Source organism: Neolamprologus multifasciatus, chromosome 9 (assembly GCF_963576455.1).
Source record: "Neolamprologus multifasciatus chromosome 9, fNeoMul1.2, whole genome shotgun sequence".
In the NCBI taxonomy this organism is placed as follows: Eukaryota; Metazoa; Chordata; class Actinopteri; order Cichliformes; family Cichlidae; genus Neolamprologus; species Neolamprologus multifasciatus.
The window spans coordinates 8,308,406-8,328,946 of record NC_140447.1 but is presented as its reverse complement, the minus strand read 5'-3'; the positions used below and the strand labels follow the sequence as shown (position 1 = coordinate 8,328,946).

Sequence of the window (20,541 nt, the reverse complement as noted above, 5' to 3'; positions counted from 1 at the left end):
TGCCGTTTTTATGAATCTGATTAGTCCATAAAATGCCAGAGGGTCTTGAGATCCCAGTGGACTTCCGTGAACCTGTGGTAACATCATTGTCTGGTCCTTCCTGGCAGAGATCTGACATCACTTTAGCCAGATGGCAGGTGAAAAGGCTTCTGGGATTTAGTGTCTTTTTTTTTCTTCCCCCCTCCCCTTGTTGGACTTTCTGACAACTACACACAGCTAAGCCGATCATTTCCATTTTTTACCTCGTACAGAGCCATGCAAAAATACACCAAACTAGCTTCGGGGCTTTATAGATGACTGCACATCATGCAACATTGCATCAGGACTCCATCAAAATCTCATTCTGCAGATAATGCTGAGAAAATGGGATTTTGGACAGCTAAAAATAAACAAGGCGTTCTACGGGTTGGAAGAGGGAATTGGGTTAATCCAGCACTGAAAAATGGTGATTGTTTGAAATGTGATTACTGTTATTAAAATACACACACATGAGATGGAGACTTCTGTGGGGGGTGTGGGGCTTCTAGTTCCTTTCGAAACCTGCCAATCATCTGCGAGGAGCCGCAGTTGGGGATCAGAGGTCGGTTATGACCTGAGGTAAGAGGGAGACGTAGCACGGGTGGGAGGTAGCGTGCTTGTGCGTGTGTGGATGAGCGAGTTACCCCGCAGCACATACAACATCTGGAACCAGTGAGCAGTGCAGTGGCTGCTGCCAGGGTCACCACAGTGGGAGGTGCCCTCCCTCCTTCCTCCTCCTCCTGCTGTCCTCACCCCTTTTCCTCTCTTCGCCTCACTGGACATCCCTCTTCTCCCACAAAGCAAGCTCTCCTCCCTCCCGTGCAGCACCCTGACCGAGCCTTGTTAGTTGCAGACAGACGGGCATTCACATGGAACCCCTCTCTGACACAGGAAAGCCCCGTGAAAGGGGCTGCTCTGTGGAAGTGATCCTGCGGAGAGCAGCCGCATGGAGGGGAAGGAAGGGGCAGGAGGGACGTAGATGAGGCCTAACTGTTTCCCTCCTACCTTATTTTGTTAGAGGGCCGAGAGAAGAAAGCCACTTTAGAGGTTTACCTCTGAGAATCTCCTCCTTATATATCATCAATATGTGAAAGTTTGCTGTAAGCTGCGTTTCTTTATCTCATTACTTCCTTATTATATATGTATGATACATTTCAGCTTCAGAAGCAGAATGAATCATTATTTGCATATCTCGAAATAACCTTTTTAAATAACTCAAAACTACTAAATCCTTAAAATATTATACCATTAATCTGGCTTTTTTGCACACTAATTCAGAACTCCTGCCTGAAATTTTCCCTTCATTGTGTTCCCGACAGAATACAGGCCAAGACGCGGGAACTCCGTGAGAAGCAGGCAAAAGAGAGAGAGTACGCAGAGATCCAAGATGTCGTCAGCCGCACCTTCAGCTCAGACGAGGACCACACTTACGCCGGCATCGGTTCGCTGTGCTCGTCAATAGACAGCAGCACCATAGACCCCTACAGCCACCCCTACCATCTCCCCCAGAGTCCTCTGAGCCCGCATCCTCCTTCCCTGAACCTTCAAGACAACGGTCCTCCCCTGGAGGCGCTGTACGCCCAGGTCAACAAGCCTCGCAATGGACGCCCCGCAGCTCCAGACAGGTAAAGGATGCCCCAAAAAGCAGTGCTTTTTTTTTTTTTTAACTCCATACCTTTCTTGTTCATTCAAACGACACTAACTAGCATTGCGCCTTTGCATCAGCGTAGTTGCTTTACACCTCATCTATAATTTACACACAGTAATGTGATTGTATTTGTTCGCTTGTGCTTGTCGTGGGTGACTCGTACTTTGCAGAAAAACAATGGATTTCACACGAGGTTTCACTGCACGCTCCGTCCCACAAGACATTCCTCCGTGCAAGCACCGAGGTGAAGGAACAGCAGCAGATTATCAGTAATTCTCCATGTGTTACAATTCCACATCAAGCAGTTGCACTTTTTTTTTCTTTCCATTACTCTTGGATCACAGGTAATACTCCATGACTTCTCACATCCCTTTCCAGACGGGCACATTATACCGGCTTTCTAGACAAAGGAGGGAAGTCTGCTTTAATATAAATATTTGATGTGAAGACAATGCCATGTTTGATATTACTCTTTTAATAGGTGCCAAAAATCCAGTGTGAAGCCATCGTGTGTGTGTGTTTTAACTTGTTGCTGTGATTCAAAAGTAGAGTGCGTTTCTTTCTTTCTTTTCTGTTTATTTTTTAAATTTAAAAAAGAGAAGGCCTTGTGGGACAAAGCACGCAGTAAATCCCCCTGTGAAATTCATTGTAAATAAAAGTGGTTAAATATTGTTTGCCAGCTCAAAAAAATGCTAGTTTTTCAGCTCAGTTGTACTGTGTGTTTAGCAATCGAGAATTCTCACCAGTCAGTGCGGTCACATTTAGGAGCCTGCTATTCTCATGGTCTCCCGTAACCTTAGGGCGCTGGATAATTCCCACATCCTGTGATTGACAGCTGTCACTTGGGGGCACGTGACCTTTCACTTCTAGGCACATATGTGTTAACTGGGGATCCACCGTAATCAAAAATCACTATGGCATATCATGGAAATGTAACTACACGTAGCCTTAACACATCCTGCAACTACTGTGAGTATGTTACGTTCCTCCTGTGTGTTTCAGGCTACTTTTGCACTGCGTTTTTTTTGAATGGATCAATTATTAGAGAGAATTGTCGTAGCTCACAAGTGGATAGTTTCAGAATAGATGTGAAGGAATGTACACAGAAGTAAAACTGAAGAAAGTCTGACTGCAACAAAGGGTGGCAACTCAGGAGGGGAAAAAAAACAGAAATCCCAGCATTTTATTTGATCCTCTCGTGGCTAGCACTGCCTATAAAACACTGGGACACGACCACAAGGTAGTTAACAAGAAAGCACAAAGCACAAGCATCGTTGCTCGCCTAGGTTACGTCATAGGCTCAACCAAGTGTCGCTGTAGATCAGCCAGATCAGCTTTTAGTGTCGGAGGAGGCTGAATCAACTCCCTGTATGTGTCAAAGGAGCTTGCAAAGAAAAGCGTCTGGACTTCTTTAAGTTGCTTGAAGACGTTTCACCTCTCATCTGAGAAGCTTCTTCAGTTCTAAGGGCAAATGGTAGAGAGTCCCAGATTTAAACCTAGTGGGAGTATCCCCCCACAGAGGGACAAAAGGACACCCTGATGATCCTCTAATCACCTGAGCCAAGGTGTGAAACTGGGTGTGGGTCCCAATCAGCCAGAGTTTCGGGTGAGTTCGTTGTGAAACCTGGCCCCACCTTATCATGCGAATTCCTGAGGTCAGATGGCCCAGGATGTAAGTGGGCGTTAAGGCGTCTGGGGAGGGAACTCAAAACTGGATTATAGATGGCAGACAGTTGGTGTCATAAACCACCGCCTTTGTTCAAAGATGGTCGCTCACAGTGGACTGAAGCTGTGTCCCAATTCAGGGTCTGCACGCTTGAAGTACGCATTTTAAGTGTGATTACGTCACCGCCACGCGACGACAGCTGTCCCAATTCGAAGTGTACTTCAAACGCATACTCCAAATGCGCCGTCGATTTCCCCAAATATCAAGCGTGGTCCGGTGCACGCTTCGTGGTCCCATATATCCCACAATTCATAGCGCGGCGGTGGGTGTGGATAATTTTGCCGCAAAATACGGCAGAAGGGAGCGGCTGAAAAGTGAACTGTCAAAAGTAAGTACTGAACATGACGTCACTTATTTATGTGCGAATGTTTAATAACGAAGAACATTAAAACATTGCTGATGGCCACATGTGGCAAAGTTGTGTGACATTAGTGATGTTTGTACTTTCAGCGTTAACTTAGTTGTAAAGCATATATATATATATATATATATATATATATATATATATATATATATATATATATATATATATATATAATCTGACAATAACTATAATATTGGCCATATTATATTTACATTACCACAGTGAGATGATTTTAGTCTCATGAACAACATTAGCTAATTATTATTTACTAACTACTCTTGAAATAACTGTTCGCTACAGAAATGAAGCCCAACAATCATGTTTTACAGTCCTGTGGTCTCAGCCTCAGATACTCAACTATTCAAAGTGATGTCATGACAAAAATGATTGACCAACAAAACATTTTTCTCCTTCATTTCTGTCACACAAAGCTGTATGTAACGTTTCTCGCGGTTAGTATCATGGTTGCTAGGCAACCTGAACAGCGCGACGAAGGCTAGACCGTCCCATTTCACAAGCCTTTCACTTCCGCACTTCTCGTACTTATAGTACGCACCGTACGTAGTGCGTGTAGTGCGCGTACTTCAAGCGTGCAGACCCTGAATTGGGACACAGCCATAGATGGCTTCTTTCACTCCTTTCACTCAGGTTTCACAATGAACTCAGTTTATATCTGGGACTCTCCACCATTTGACCTTAGAACTGAAGAAGCTTCTCGGATGAGAGGTGAAACGTCTTCAAGTAACTTAAAGAAGTCTAGACGCTTTTCTTCGCAAGCTCCTTTGACTACGATGACCTGGATGACCGAGAACCTTCACAGACATACTCCCTGTGTGTGTCTATTTGTTTAAGGAGGAAGAATCTCTGTCAGTAGAGATGATGAAGTTGTCTGTTTCCTGTGATCGCTGATTTAATCCATTTACCAAAACATCCATAGGTATGGATAAAAGCCACTGATTCATATTTTTAAAGTCAAGGTTATGTCTGCACGTTTCTACAGGTAGTGTTTTTGTAGTCATAGCAACTGCAAACTTCTTATGGAGGAACTGATGGTGAATAAAGAATGTTTGATTGGTTTTCAGCAGCTGTGTGTAGTCAGATCACAACAAGCTGGTCAGTGATGCACTCGAGTCGCTCCGTGCAGGGATACAGTGTGAGACGACCATTTGAACGACTTAACTGCCAGAAAAGGACATTTAACCATCAATCTGCTTATTGATCATCTCTGAGAAAGCAACTGTTTCCCTGTATGATGGGTCTGATTGTCAACTCTTCTGTCTTTTCTTCCTCCTTTCTCTTGTTATAGCTGTGTTTCGGACACATCTTTACATGTTTCTCTCAGCATCTAATGCCTTCATAGTGGTGCTGTCACAACGGGACTGAACGGACTCACGTGCAGGCTCTAGGTCGTGAAAGCACAAGAGTCTTTATTATGATACACCAGGTGATTATTTACAAAAGTGAGGGGAAAGCCGGGCTCCGGGGGTCCACACACTCCGTCCACTCCTCACGCTCCTCTTCACACTCCAATCACTCAGGTAACACAGGGGTTGGTCCAGGGAATCTGTAAACAGAGACACGAAGGGATTACAAAGGAAGATCGCTGTGAAAACACTCTAGAGTTAACTGAGCTGGGGTTACACTGACGAGGGTCGGCAACGGTCCAGCGACGAGAAACACAGAGCTGCCGTCTTATAAAGGAGCTGGAACACTCGTGATGAGCCACAGGTGCGTGATTGCGACCAGGTGCGTGGGCCAAGGGCAGGAGCCCACAGGTGAGCTCCGCCCAGGCAGAGGGAGGAGGGAAAGAGGGGAAGGGAGAGAGCAGGAACAAAAAAGAATATAAAAACATATGTAGCCATACTGAGCCGACCGGGTAGGCACAGGGACCCTGACAGGTGCATGTTAATCATAAATCCAAGCTTACAGTAAGTTTGGGGTCTGAGCCTTGAGTGCTGATAGCACAGTATGGATTTTCTTCTATGTAGGGATGGGATTAGGCGTCGCAAATGTTGTGAATTGATTGGAAATGTGCACTCCATGTTCAACAGTGCGTTTGTGTTTTGCACCTCTTGCTGCTTTGCATATCTTGTGTATTCCAGCCAAAGCTTGAATGCATGTAATATTTGCCTTTCTGCCTTTGAGAATAATAATATTCTCTGGTTCTTATTTCGCTCAGACGCTTTCTATTTGCAATTTGAAAGAAAAAAAAGCGAGCTAGCAACACATCTGCATTTCAAGACTCCTGTCACTTGTCTATCATAACAAACATAAACAGTAATTTGCATTTCTAAATTAAACTTAATGGAACTTTCATTGTCAAGAATAGGGCGCAGACACAACATAATTTACAATCATTTCTGACTAATCCATGTATCGAGGCAGCGAGATTGGAGTGAGAACTTTTGATTTACCTTGCAGTTATATGACTTACACTTTCTTTCTTCACTTTTTAATCCTGACACTTGCCTCTTATTTTGGAGAATCGGCAGCGATGACGTGAAGTTCGTGTATGAGGCGAAGAAAAAAAGAAAGGAAAGAAAAGTTGAATATTGTTCATTGAGCTCGGCTCATTCGTGGATGTCAGTTTTCAGTATGAAAGAGAAGAATGAGCAGCATTTAACCCTGACCTGGATACTGTTACTTCCGTCTGAGGAGGCCCAGGAGAAACACACTGTGATCAAAGCGGCAGATTAAGGATCCTGTTTTACGCGGTTGTTTGAGTGATACTCTGACAGAGTTGAGGTCTGCGGTTAGAACTGCTATATAAAAAAAATGCGTCATTGCCTTTTAACCTGATCAATTTCTACCACATGACCCTGTGCACTTCATAACAAAAAGCATCTGTAGTGTGCAACAATATACACTGTCTAAAAAGTAAACACATTTATTGCATGTCATGCCAAAAAGGCATGTTGCATAAGAACATTTTAAAACAAGCAGTTTATTTGTGACCAGCAAATAAATACTGGCAAGTAAATAATATTATATGTGATTAATACGATGTCAGAACTCCTGATTTCCATATGATCACTAGAAGCAAAGCACGGTTGTATAAATGTTGTCAGGAACCAAGAAAAGAGAATTTGGTTAATATTAGCTAAGACCATATGTACCAATCAAAATAAAGCCTACAAAACAAAACATATTAAATACTCAACAGGGACAGAGAACTTATATATTAGATATATGAAACCTGCCTTAGCCGATTAGTTATCTTTCTTCCTTCACTCATTTGCGTAGCTTTGAAACAATCCTCGTGCGTCCAGGAGTCTTAAGTTCCCACTTGTCTGTTTAACATCGTCTCAGAACTTTAATCAAATTCAGTTCCATTCAGTTTTATTCATATAGCACACAATCGAAACAGCAGGCCTCAAGGTTCTTGCAATGCAAAGACCCTACAGTAATACAGAGAAAACCCCAACAATCTGAGAGCACATGCCCAAGAGCAAGCACTCGGTGACAAAGGGAACGAAGAACTCCCTTTTAACAGGAAGAAACCTTCAGCAGAACCAGGTTCAGGGAGGGGTGGCTATCCACTGCAGTCTGTTGGAGGTGAGCGGAGGGAGACGAGGAAAAGGGGTGTATAAATACACGAAGATTCAAAAGAGTTGAATCTAGAAGAAACACTCATTACAGCAAAATACGTTTAATTAGATGGAAAATCTTTCGTTAGCTTCAGTAAACTAAGCAGAGCTGCTTAGTGGCTTAGTTTGGTTTTGGGTGGTGGTCCTTTTCAGAGGAGGTGGTGTCCAGCTGCTTGCAGATCCTGTTTTCTGTAGATTTTGGTTTTGCGTCTGTGACTCACTTTTACTTCTTGTTTTTACATACAAGTGCTTTCATTTAATGCCTTAATTCACCCGTGACTCTGCGCAGCTAGCAAAGCGGCATACTTGTTTATCTACTACAGTTCATAAGACGAGGCCACAGCTGGAAAAATAGCCTGGGTATGCTCCCCTCTCTCTAATAGACCTTTGGTAATGGAGCTCTAATAGGAAGGTCACTGTGACTGTAAAGCTGGAATGAGTCAGACCTGAGCCTATAAAACCCTTAGAGATACGAGGACCCCTGGTCGGTGTGGGCGTCCAAAGATCCCGCCCGTGCTGTCGTATCAAGTTTTACTGTTCCTCCGTGTGATCACGGTACAACAAGAGCTCATTTGACAATTTATTACTTACCTCCATGTTATTAGACCTGGCAGCTCCAGTGCTGTTTTGACAATGCTGTCAGACTCAGTAAAACTGAAGGGCACCAATAGACAGCTGGGATTTATTTATGTTCAGTTTTGTTAACGCCTTATATAAAGTAAAGGTAAATATCATTTGTCACACTGCACACAGAGTAAATTGCACTTGCTCTGTTACGGAGCTTACGTGAGAGTGAGGCAGACGGAAACACCCGAACAGCGTTTCCTTTTAAGTTTGTTTCGTTTCACCTTATTAAAAAAAAAAAAAAAAAAGGTAAGACCTAGCAAAATGGAATGACCTCATTTCTCGACAGGCGGTTGACAAGTCAACCCTTCCATCTGCCAAGGGACCGGGTGGTTTGGGTGACTGGAACTGGATGCCGCGTTTCAGAACGACAACCTGACAGGTGCCAGGCTCCACGGGGTTTTTGAGAAGTGGGCGTGCAACAAAGCATCACCTTTGAGAGTGTAATTTGATTGACTGCTGCTCCCATTACCCAGTTGACTTTCTAAAGCCTCTTAGAGCACGGGCAAGACAGAGTCAGGGAGACACAGAAGAAGAGGTGGTGGCGGCGACGGCGGGTGGAGAAACGATACAGCGCTTAGCTGTGCAAAGCCCTTGAAGTCCTCTGCAACTCAGCAGCTCTGAAGAGTTTGGCAAGCAAGCAGCGAAGAGAGGAAAACAACCCAAAGAAACACTCAGCGCCGTGTTTTTCTCCTCGCTCTCGCCGCACTGAAACTCAGTCAAATCCTCCACTTTGCATGGTCGCGAAATTGAATTATGAGGCTGCTAATGCATTTTCTGCTGCTGATAAAAAGGTCAGGCTTTTCATCTCAAAGGAACATTTTCTGAGCATCCCCCCCATCATCGCCTCGTGATTCTGCTCGAAGATGTTGACTTTTAAGGTGGGAAACGTTGAGAGCCCAGCGCCAAGTTGGTTCATAACCACAGGGCAGTGGAGCTGTTATGTCATTGTCTTCAGATGAGGAACCACAACAGTCACAATCCAACACAGATGCACCATCTTCAGTTGTGTTACGTGCTGTAGTGTCTGAATGGACCGCTGGATGACTCTATTAGAGTAACGCAGATGAAGAGTAAGTTCTTATTGAACGGCAAAGCCCCCCCCACCCCACGATGATCGCTGAATCAGTCTGAAGTAATCACTTTTTTATTGTTTGCTCTCTTATTTTGGCGACTGTAATTAACTCTACAATCTGCAATCAGTCTCTGTGATTTTTATAGTCTATATTTTCATTTAGACGCAATCAAAGCGAGATTAACAACACTTTCTGACTGCAACATCTGTAGCTTTGATTAAATCCCACCTCTCAATAATTCATTGGTAAACAAATGAATCTTTTACGACCCTTGTAACGGCGTTAAGGCTTTAATAACGTCGCGTGAGCCGCTAATAACATTTTCTTCGTGTCCCCGAGGGAGTCGGATTGATATGTCTAGCATCAAGGAACAGTTTTGCTTTAATGAGACACATACATTAGCTGTGACGAATTACGCTTTACTGACTTGCTGTTAAAGCAGTTAGTCACATAACTGTGTTTGGTTTCTTTTTGTCAGTCCAGTTTGAGTCTCAGAGCCTTGGAAGCATTTAGTCTCTGAGAAGAAATCCTTGTGAGTTTTCCATTCTTTTCCCTGAGTGTCTGTGTGTAGCTTTGATATTAGTGCCTCAGTAATTGTAAGGCGTATTCCCTGTTCCTTAATCTGGAATGTTAGGTATTGTTAAGAGCACTGAGGATGAAATGGATGAGTCCTCGGGTGAATCCTCAAGGCGCTCAGCTAGCTGTACCCACAGGACAATCTGTGCACACAGCTTTTTAGACGTTTCAGTCCCTGTACGGCTTCGGAAAAGCCCCACGTAATATCTGTAGATAGGTTACAAAATGAGGGGACAGCTCCAACACAAAGACACACATTTGCGCACAGACTTTTGCCCTTTTCTCCCAGCCCGCTCTGTGCAGCGGCGATAGTGCAGGAGGCCTAATGCACCAAATGCACATCAGCCTTATCGCAGGGGTTTCCACACAGATAGCAATGAGTATCTCCCAGGCAAGGCAAGTGAATTATTTTCCTGGTCTGTTTTCATTCTTTTTTTTTTTCTTCTTCTTCTTCTTTTTTTTTTTCTCTCTCTTTTGTTTTTAACCTACCACTTTGGAAAGGGCCCTGTGGGATGGATGTGATGAGATGGAGCGCACAGAAAGGCAATTTATCCTCCGTTTGTACCATTACATTCATTTAAGAAAGCAAACAGCCTGAAAGCATATCGAGAGAGAGAGAAAGAAGGAAGACGCGAGCGTGAGAGAGATATAGACCCACCTCACTTCAGCTCTACATCAAGTGGATCAAGCTGATTAAGGTTGCGCATGCAGTGTTTTATCAACGTCCTTCGAAGCCTGGAAGACATGCGTACAGTACCTAATGAATTTTCACAAGAAGATGAAAGGAAAAGAGGGGAGCGTGAGGCATACAAGGCAGACAGCAGAGAATATGGAAGGGAAAGGCTTAGAGGGGGGGCTTGTATATGGCCGGAGGATGCTGAAGCCTTGTTTGTTGATCAGTTCTAGAGGACTTTCCATTTCTGGCAATCACCAGCTCTAAATAGAGATTTAATCCACCGCTCCAAACTCCCTTGAAGACATCTAATTCCCGACAACGCAACCGACTGTACGGCACAGAGGAGATATTCACAAACTAGACGGGCATTTGTCAGGCCTGGCAAGTTTCCCTCTACAGTTTGGTATGAAGGTGATGATTTGTTTTGAAAATGTCACAGCGACTAATTGGGAGAAAGCTCCGAGAGAACACGCTGTTAGCAAACGTGGAATATATTTCTCCTGGAATTCAATCACTTAGAAATCCATGTTGATTAAATAACACACATCGCTGTGTGTGCCTGTTATGGGGATCTCCGTGAGAAATTCTGCTTTTCATGTGATAGATAACACAATTTTGCAAACTGATCGTGGGTCCTCTCCTCTAACATGCACTCCAGACCACTCCAGAAATAGATCAGGTGAGGAACGTGACGGAGAGGCAGGTGACTGCCGAGCGTGGGTTTGCACTGTGGACCGTGTCAGCAAGCAGGTGGCTCCCATGCCTCTTCATCCTCCTTCAGCCTTATTTCCATCTCTGCCTGAGAATAGCATTCAAATAGATGCACACAGAAGTGACCCCGGTGTCAGCCAAGGCAAGACATTGAAGTTGTTCCAGGTTGCTTAAGGCTTGAACTCTTACTGTAAATATAACTCGTGAAAGAAAGGGAAGCAAAACTGCCCGGTTGTGGAAACAAGTACCGTAATTGTCGGGCTATAAGCCGCTACTTTTTGCACAAGCTTTGAACCCTGCGGCTTTTAGTCAGGTGCGGCTTTTCTATGGATTGTCCATGATTTTTGTCATATCGTAAGACGATTTGTTTCATTTGTTCCGCTGTTGTACGGCACTACGTTGCCTAAAAGGTAGTCCGAATCTATTTTTCTGGTTTGCTGTAGGTTATTGTTATGTACTACATTTGTTACTCGTTTATGAAGCACAGTACATGTTTCGTACTTGTATTTACCGCTACTTGTACATATACCTAAAAAGTTATGCAAATATGTACCCGTAACTTGTTTTTCAAAATATTAATAAAAGGGGTGTGTCTCCAAACAGCCATCTCTTTCCTGACAATTCCCTTTGTGCATATTCTCTTACATATGATAAGTCAACATTGAAACACCTGCGGCTTTTAGTCAGGTGCAGCTAATGTATGTACAAAACAGGATCTTCCCCTGATTTTAGCTTGTGCGGCTAATATTCAGGTGCGCTTTGTAGTCCGGGAAATACGGTAGTTAATAGCTTTCTTTTACTGCTGTGTATTCATCAAAATCCATTCGAATAACAGCTGCAACTTAAATACTGACTAATAAGTGTGGTGTGTATTGTTAACATGTTGGTAATCTACAAGATTAAATCCATAGTCCCAACACTGTGTCCTCTGTAAAATCGTAATGTCGAAGCTTACCTTTACCTTCTCGTCTCTTTGTAATGCGTGACATTATAAAGAGACGACTACATGAACGTGAGAAAAAAACATACGTTTAGTTGTCTCCTACATCAAAAGCCAGACTGTGACCTAATGCTGTTTTCCAAGTGGTTCCGGTGTTGCGGCTGTGCCAAGAAGTCAGTCCGTTCTAATCAAAAGCCGGTCAGTGTGTACAGGGGCACGTAATTAAATTTACCTTACCACATCTGAGGCGGGGAGCAAGTGCTCTCAGCACAGAGCAGCATAAGTTCCCTCTATTTTAAGAGCGGTATCCATATTCCTTTATCATACTACGGCATTGTCATTCCAATCCCCGTGCCTTGAACAAGCTTCCAGTGGCAAATCGGATCTCAGCAAAACCCTTTGTAATTACAGGGAGCTGAATGGGTGAGTACGTCCCAAATCCACAAGACCAGCCAGCGACACATTCCATCTGTCTTAAGCCTTCTTCCAATATTTGAGATTGACTCATGAGGAGGTACTGAAATAGTGCACAGGACCATTCTTCTTCTTCTTTTTAATGTCTGTATGAACATTCGGTTAAGTTCTGTGAAGGTTTTGGACACAGTGTGGGCCTTCACATTCAGTCTTTGTAACTAATTGTGAATGGTGCATCATTTTAATTAAGAGTGTTTGTGTGTTTAAGTAATAATATGAAAATGTTGGACAGACAACTTAAATGTTGTCTTATAAAATCAATTATTTGCTTTGTTTTGATAACACTTGTTGGATAGCTTACACCATCTTTTCTAACGTAGGTATCAGGTTTTCGTGTGTTAGCAGAGTGTATATCCTGTGGTTATCGAGTGAACATGGGACTCATTTCCTGACTGTTACTCTGTGGTCCCATATGTGCAGAATTTGAGAAAAAATAAATTAAAAAAGGAAGAATTTACTAGGGAAAGCCTGGAGGCTTCTCTGTATATGTTACAGGGCAGTGATAGGGCCTGGACTGGACTTTAGGACCCCTTTAGCAAAAAGGGACAAGTGCTTCATTACCTGAGCTGGACATGTTTGAGCTCACCGTGGGACCCGATAAAGCCCCGTGGAGGCCACCACACATTTCTAATGCCATCAGCGTGCCTGTAAAAATGCTCTTAGTCCCATTCAACAGAGTAATGGCAGCACACAGCCTTGTCGGACCGCGGTAATGGGCTCATGATGTCATTGCGGATCATCGCAGACCTAAAGGTCTTAGAGCCTGGCTTGTTTTCAAAGAAAAGCGGGCTGTTTCAAGGGAATCGCATTAGCATCCCTCCGTTTCCACTGTAGCAACTGTGGTGGGGTGGGGTTTGTTTGTGCCAAAAGAGATTACTTGGGAAGTTAATAAGCAAAGGCATTTTAACCTAGTCAGACTTATTGAATTGGTTCACTGATTGAACCAAATGCCATGTCGGTCCGAAGCAATAAGCTCTGTTATTCCTCTCCATTGTCCTCTTGTCTGGAACTACACAGTAAAAGGAAGAGTAAAAATACAAGGAGACTTTGATTTCACTCATTAAGTACCACTAACATCTAGCTTTTTAGGAAACAGACAAATATTTTTGCTTTAAAATTTCAATTCTGTCACAATGGGCATTTTCGCTCTCCCGTCTCTGTCTTAGAGTTTGATATCGTGGTGTTATTGTTGGCCATTACCACTTAAAAACATGTGCAACTGTGGCCTCTCGACGCTCCACTATCTTTTAGCTTTACAGCTTTTATGGCTGATGGTCTGTAAGCGTCCCAGTGAGATGTCATCCTAGAAACACTTGTCTTCTCTGCCATGGTTAAACATAAAGAATAATCCCCATCCTGCAGTTATATGGCTATCATTAAAGGCTCACCGCCAGGCCGACCTGCAGTTAGTTTCACCACGGATAATGGCCGTGTTTTAGTGGTAGTCAGGGACGTCAATTAAAATCCACAGCTTTTTTTTTTTATGACCTTTTGTAGGAAGTTGTGATTTATCTCTTGCATCTCAGCGAAGGTTGACTACCTAACTACTTTATAGTTTTCTGTAATGTTTCTGTATAATGTTACTCTCATAATCATTGCTATAAACAGATGTCTGTGCATTAATATTTAGATTTATTATTTCTGTCTGCTCTGTACCAGGACTTTCCTTTTTCATTTGTAGATTGCTTGTAGTGTGAGAAGTCCAGACCAATAATGCTTGAGCAGACAAACAATCCTTGATTGTAGTGGAAGGGCAAGCTGACACATCACATGTAAGAAGGAGGGACTTGTTTGGAAAGGAACTAATTTCCTGGTCAATAAAATACCTTGAGTTGCTGTATAAAACTTTAAAATTAGTGACAATTTCTTGGATTGAGACAGAAAAACTTTGATTGCTGGAAATGTCGTGTGAAGTGATTTATAAAAAACAAACATTATTCAGCCTCTACACTATGGGGTGATCGTGGCTCAAGAGTTGGGAGTTCGTCTTGTAATCGGAAGGTTGCCGGTTCGAGCCCCGGCTCGGACAGTCTCGGTCGTTGTGTCCTTGGGCAAGACACTTCACCCGTTTCCTACTGGTGGTGGTCAGAGGGCCCGGTGGCGCCAGTGTCCGGCAGCCTCGCCTCTGTCAGTGCGCCCCAGGGTGGCTGTGGCTACAATGTAGCTGCCATCACCAGTGTGTGAATGTGTGTGTGAATGGGTGGATGATTGTGTATAGTGTCAAGCGCTTTGGAGTCCTTTGGACCAAGTAAAGCGCTATACAAATACAGACCATTTACCATCTATGGGTGTCAAACATAAGGCACGGGGGCCAGAATTGGCCCGCCACTGGTTGGCTTTGGCAAATGTGAAGGAAGGCACAAATTTTAACCTTGTTTCTGTATTTTCAGTCCTACGGCATGAGTAAGTAATAGATAGACAATAAAATTAGAGAACGTTGCTATTTTTTCACTGTCTACTGTAGAAATGTATATATTGGACTGTCTGCTCAATGAGCTAACAGAACTTTTTCTGTCATTTTACACATTTATTTATTGCAGCATTTCTTCATGTTGAAAATACTGAAAAACTGAGACGTGTTGCTGAAATTTCAGTTGTTTCCTTTATGTTAACATATCTCTGGTATTAGACGTGCAGTTAAACTTCTTTACACCAACAAAAAGATCCTCTGATCCGGCCCACTTTGGATCAAAGCTAGTTGTTTGCGGCCCACAGTGTAAAATGCGTTTTACACTGGGTTACTTACAGGGTTTTAAAAGTCTTTATTGCAATAATTTCACAGTTTTGCTATTTTGAGGGAAATTTTACATTCATGCGATGAATAAAAAACAGTTCCTAAATTATGCTATTCAGAGGTGCACAAACAGGCCAGTTTGATCCACAATTTAAAAAACATGCATCTGTTGTAGGATCACATTTACACTATGGTTATGTTATTTGTCTCACTGTGTATCTACATAATCACATTATATCTCAGCTGACATCTGTTTCACAGCAGAATCGTGTTAACCTGTCATCTGAACCATGGAATCATCCTGGCATCCACTGAGATCATAAACTGTGAGACAAAGAGGTTAGACGTGTGTCATCGGTCATGGTCGAGTATTTCTAGCTCTTTTACATTACTATCAGGAGACAGATTCAGGTTAGTCAAGAGTTTTTTCATCTCTTTTGCAAGTTTTCTTTGTAAAGAATAAGAAAAAAATCTTTCTACGTGACATTTTCAGAACGAACAAGAATGTATAGTGTTGCTATTATCAGCAATACCTTTGAATGTTATCTGTAATTTTCATTTTTTAGAAGACTCGGTGCATTTCCACAAGGAGATGGAGCAACATAAATTGATAGCGAAATGTCCAACCCTGAAGCTAAAGTGGTTTATTTAAGTGATTTAAAGCGAGCGAATGTCTCTTGTCTCTTGAAAATAACATTTCGTACATTGAGCAAGACAAAGATGTTCTAAATATGATCGTGATTTTTATTTATTTTTTTAAGTGTGGTGAAAGGGAAAAAGGAAGAAAATTTGAATTATAACAAATTTTCCTTCCCCTTCATTTCACCTGCGCTCCATCATTGCGCAATCCTTTCTGCTTCGTTAATGTTCCTTTTTTCCAACCTTCATTCATTCTTATTCTTTTTCTCCCACTTTTCTGATGCACGCTTCCACTCCCTACACTACAGCCCCCCCCCCCCTCCCCACACACACACTCCGTCTGTCTTTATCTGTCTTTCGCCCCCATTTTAAGCCAATGCCAGGGATAGTGCACAAGCCCCAGCTATCAAGCTGTAATGAGCATGTTCACTAAAGCACTGATTCATCAGAACAAAGAGAGGCAGAGAGAGCGAAGGAGGAGGATGGATGACAAGGGGGAGAGAGAGACTCTGGAGTGTATCCTTGAATGGCTTTGGACTGTAAACCCCTACTGCTTCCTCCTCCTCCTCTGGCTCTATTTTTCCTAATAGCCTCTTGGGCTATTTCTGGGCCCCTTTTTAAATGGGAGGTGGGTGGGAGTGAATACAGTGAAGCAAGGGTGGAGGGGAGCATTTGTGCAAGTGTGTGTGTGTGGGGAGGGGGTGCTTGGCCCTGCTGAGGCACTGAATAAGCACTCTGACTCGCAGCAGGATCAGTGGTAGCGGTGGTTGGGTTGTGTGTGTGTGTTTGTGTGTGTAGGGGCTCTCTGTTTCCACTGGAGACGAGAGACGAGACGTATACGCACGCACGCACGCACACTCACACACAAACCCCACAATGTGGAACCTCCAAAGCTGATTAGTCAAACTTGTGATTTCCAATTTCAAACCCGCGACACAAATCCCGCACTTAATATTCATGCAGAAAGTGGTTAGGGCTCCTTGCCGTCCCACGCTGCCGTTGGGCTGTGGGTTAGGTGGCAGCTGGGTGGGTGGGTGGGTGAGTGTGTGTGTGTGTGGAGGGGTGGGGGGGCGGTGTTTGAGTAAATAGAGAGAGGGAGTTGCCTTTTAATCAGCTTAGTTAAAAGGAAGGAGATGATGAAAAAAAGAGGATGACAGGAGAAGAGAAAGTAATGTTTTTTTGTGGCTTGATTGGGTAGGTGGGCCATTGGTGAAAGCAAGCAGCCCACACACACACAGACAGGGTGGATCATGTTATCAGGGGGTGCAGAGTGACAGAATGAAACTCCTGTCTAAACAACCACCCATGTCTTGTTTTGTTTATTGTTTTTTAATCTTTTTGACCAATGCAGACAGCCGGCACAATTTCATCTTTAATGGGGCGCTTTACAGCACGTCTTTCTCATCTTTTCCTGTGTGTACGTGCAGTTTCTTTGTCAGGGTACACATTCAAACATTAACACGATTACAGCCGACGTCTGACAGATGCCATTTCTATTTTAGCGAGGATGATTTCAGCGGCGCAACTGTTTGTTCGACTCCCCCGCCTGTGTCTTTTAACCTTGTAATCAGAATGGCGTGCTGCGTCATCGTTGCTCCCAAAACACAGGCAGAGGTGGCTAGAAAGAAGGCGAAGTGTGGAAAGAAAGAGTGAGAGCAGTTAAATTGTGAGCGCGGGATGCTGAAGTGGAAAGTAACTAATGATCCCTTATGATTTGATTTCTGCTGTTTCTTGAAATTGAATTTTAACCTTTGTTGGAGGATGAGTAAGTGGTTACATCACCTGGTGGTGGAAAAAAAGCAAAGACAAAGAGAGGTAGAAGACAAAATTCAAAGACGGATAGATCACCAATGAGTCCCAGCTCCTGGAGAGAGAAAAAGATCGTGGTATAGAAGAGCGTTTTGACCTCCCACGCCTCGCCGTCGAGGCCGCAGTTGTACATTTCCATCCCACCATTCATCCGGCCATCGTGGAGAGGTGCAAGCTGTATCCAGTCCCCACCACGCTCCATAACTCAACCGCTTTTCTCCAGAGAGGTGCTCGCTAAACACCGCCTCCCTCCACGTCTCCTCCTCCCCAGCTCTCATCGCACCCATCGGTCTGTCTTTAAAACAACCGTTACAGACATAAAAGGCAAGCAGTCCGCAACCCTCTGCTGTAACTCTCCACATATCTGCGAGCCTCCTCCTCCTCCTCGTCTTCCGCGCTGGCCTTGGGGAGAAGAATGCAGCCGACGAGGATGCTCCTCAGGGAGGCTTTAGGAAAAATGGCAGCGATAGAGTCTACTGGGGCTATAATTCACCAGGCAGGCTCCATGATGCTGTGACACGGTTATTAGCCATATAAATTGGAGCTGTCAGTGTGTCATTATTGCTCACATTCATGTGAGACCATCCCTCTTTTTTTGTTTACTTATTTGTTTTTAACCAGCTTTGGCCTCAGATGCTGAGAATACTTCCTTTTTTGTCTTTTTTGTATCATGGCAGAGCGATTGATGCCTCTGGCCAAAATACTTTCCTTTTGTTGTTAGTTTGCTTTGTTTCCCCCACTATCGGAATGAGAATAAAACACGCACACATTGGCACAGTTACAGGACATAGATGTTAATTAGGTGGCTGTGCGCCTGCAGTGTGTTGACAGCAAGTAAACACAATGGCAAAGCCTTCATGTGTCAACGTTGTTTTCTGGAGGTTTACTGGAACAGCGTTTCCAGCGTTACATCACTGACTGATAAACAGATAATTAGCGTTTGTGTTATTAGTTTTAATAGATAAGCATCTTATTATACCTGTTAACACGCCTGAGGAGCGAAGGTTAATGAATTTACCTTTGTTAGATTCCAAATGACATTTTTAAAACATTCGAAACATATATTTTTAATAGAATTGTTTCTTTTTTTCCCAATATCTTTACTGAGAAGAGAGAAAACGGCACACTTGCTTGTTTATTTGGCTTGCTGGTGATTCTTAAACAACACAAAAAGGACTAACAGAAACAGAGGAAATGATGTAATAACAGATAAGACTTTTTTAAAGGGGCTTTCAATTGAATTTTAATTGGCTGACAAGTCAGGAAGAATACAATCTGACTCTTCCTATATTTGCCACATTACGGGTTTAGGACATTTACCTGACAGAGATACAGGTGCAAAATTACAAGAGTAGAAACATTTGTCCTCGTTTACAAATGCCCGTGTGGAAATTTAAATAGTAGTGTCGAGGGGGAAGACAGTAAAAGGGGCATCTTTCCATAGTGTTTTCCACGTGTTCCCATGTTTCATACCTACTGGCTGAAGAAGATGACAACACTCCACGAGCATTTTGCAGCACAAATGAACCAGCTGCTCGATGAGAGGCTAACTTAAGGCTGGACAGTCCTGATCCCTAAGGATTCCCAGAATCCCATCCAACTGCCGTCTAATAACCTGGCCACAAGTGACCATGTGGTTAGTGCCTCAGGCAGCAGAAACTCTTGAAGAGAAGATGGCCATAGTGATAGCAACATCAGAAAGAAGGACCATATGAAGCTTCAAGCACCGAGGACTCAGAGAAGAGCTTGAGAAGATGTGAATGTAACAGTGGTCCCAGTTGTAACTGGAGAACTCAGTGCGGTGACCCCAAAGTTATGGGAGTGGCTCCAGGAAAACCCAGGAACAACATCTAAGATCTCTGTCCAGAAGAGTGCAGTCCTAGAACACAGCAAAGACAGCGCAGGTCCTTCAGGCTCCCACGGCTCTGGTAGAGGACCCGAGCTTGAAGGATAAAGACCTCTGGGGCGACAAAGGAATTTATTTATCTAAGAGAAAGAGATAAACATATCTAAATGGATACGTAAGTGGCACACAGGCTAAAATAAAGGGGATGTTGAATATCGATTCCCCTGAGATTCTCAAGTTTTTTTGTTGTTGTTTCTTTTTAAAAAAGCTTTTTGAGTCAAAGTTGATAAAGACTAGCAGGCTATGAGAACAGCTGATCTTTCAGCCCCAGATAAACAAAAAGAGAAAGCGAAAAATCCAGATTCTACTAAGTCTGATAAGCTGATCTCAAAAACAATGGCAACATTGCATCTACGCTACATCATACAACATGTATGTTGTTGTATCTTGTACATTACCTTTACATTCTTGTTTGTTCATACGTTTTGCTAAACAGTCATTGTCATGCAAATCTGTAAATAAGCATTCATAAAACAGTGACACTGTTGATTCTGTTCTCTTATACAACAAATATGTAGCTACCTCGAATATGTGCAATTTGCACACAGATTAACACACTGTAGGTAAATGAGGGCCATTCTTCTTGATTTAACAAAAGTAACACAGCACTTAATTGCTCCCATTTACACACGGAGCACAGTTCTCACGTCAGTAAAATATCAGCTCAGATACTGCGCCTTAAACAATTAATGCTAATGTTTCCTTCACTTGTGTGAAAATGTTTGCTTGATGATGACGGGTTTTGTATTGTGACTCTTCTGGATAATTGTAACAATGCTGACGACATTGCAGTGCAGTTATAATTCTGTCGCTTTTGATTCCTATCAACGGGAATTTTGGTTAGGACTTCAGAATCAAGGCTGAGAGTCTGTCGTTAGAATTACCAATTATCCAAGGAAATTCCTTTTTTAGAAAGTCAAGAGAGCAAAAGAGAAAAGACACCAATTATGAAAATTTTAAAGTCAGTCAATAAATAAGTTGGATGTGCAGGTGTCTGAGCTGTCAGCAGTTCTTCCTTCTGTTGCAGTGCCAG

General features: G+C 43.1%; 1 protein-coding gene across 4 annotated transcripts in view; it reads left to right on the top strand.

Moving 5' to 3' along the window:
- Positions 1-20,541, top strand: part of LOC146510974 (partitioning defective 3 homolog) — a 377,572-nt gene that overhangs the window by 295,217 nt on the left and 61,814 nt on the right. For 2 of the 4 annotated variants that reach the window (XM_085172912.1, XM_085172913.1), the window contains exon 21: positions 1,338-1,643. In XM_085172912.1, coding sequence (XP_085029038.1) covers positions 1,338-1,643 — 306 coding nt within the window. Of the gene's footprint in view, positions 1-1,337; positions 19,008-20,541 lie in introns of those variants that run through there. The other 2 variants (XR_014876129.1, XR_014876128.1) reach the window with 2 other exon arrangements.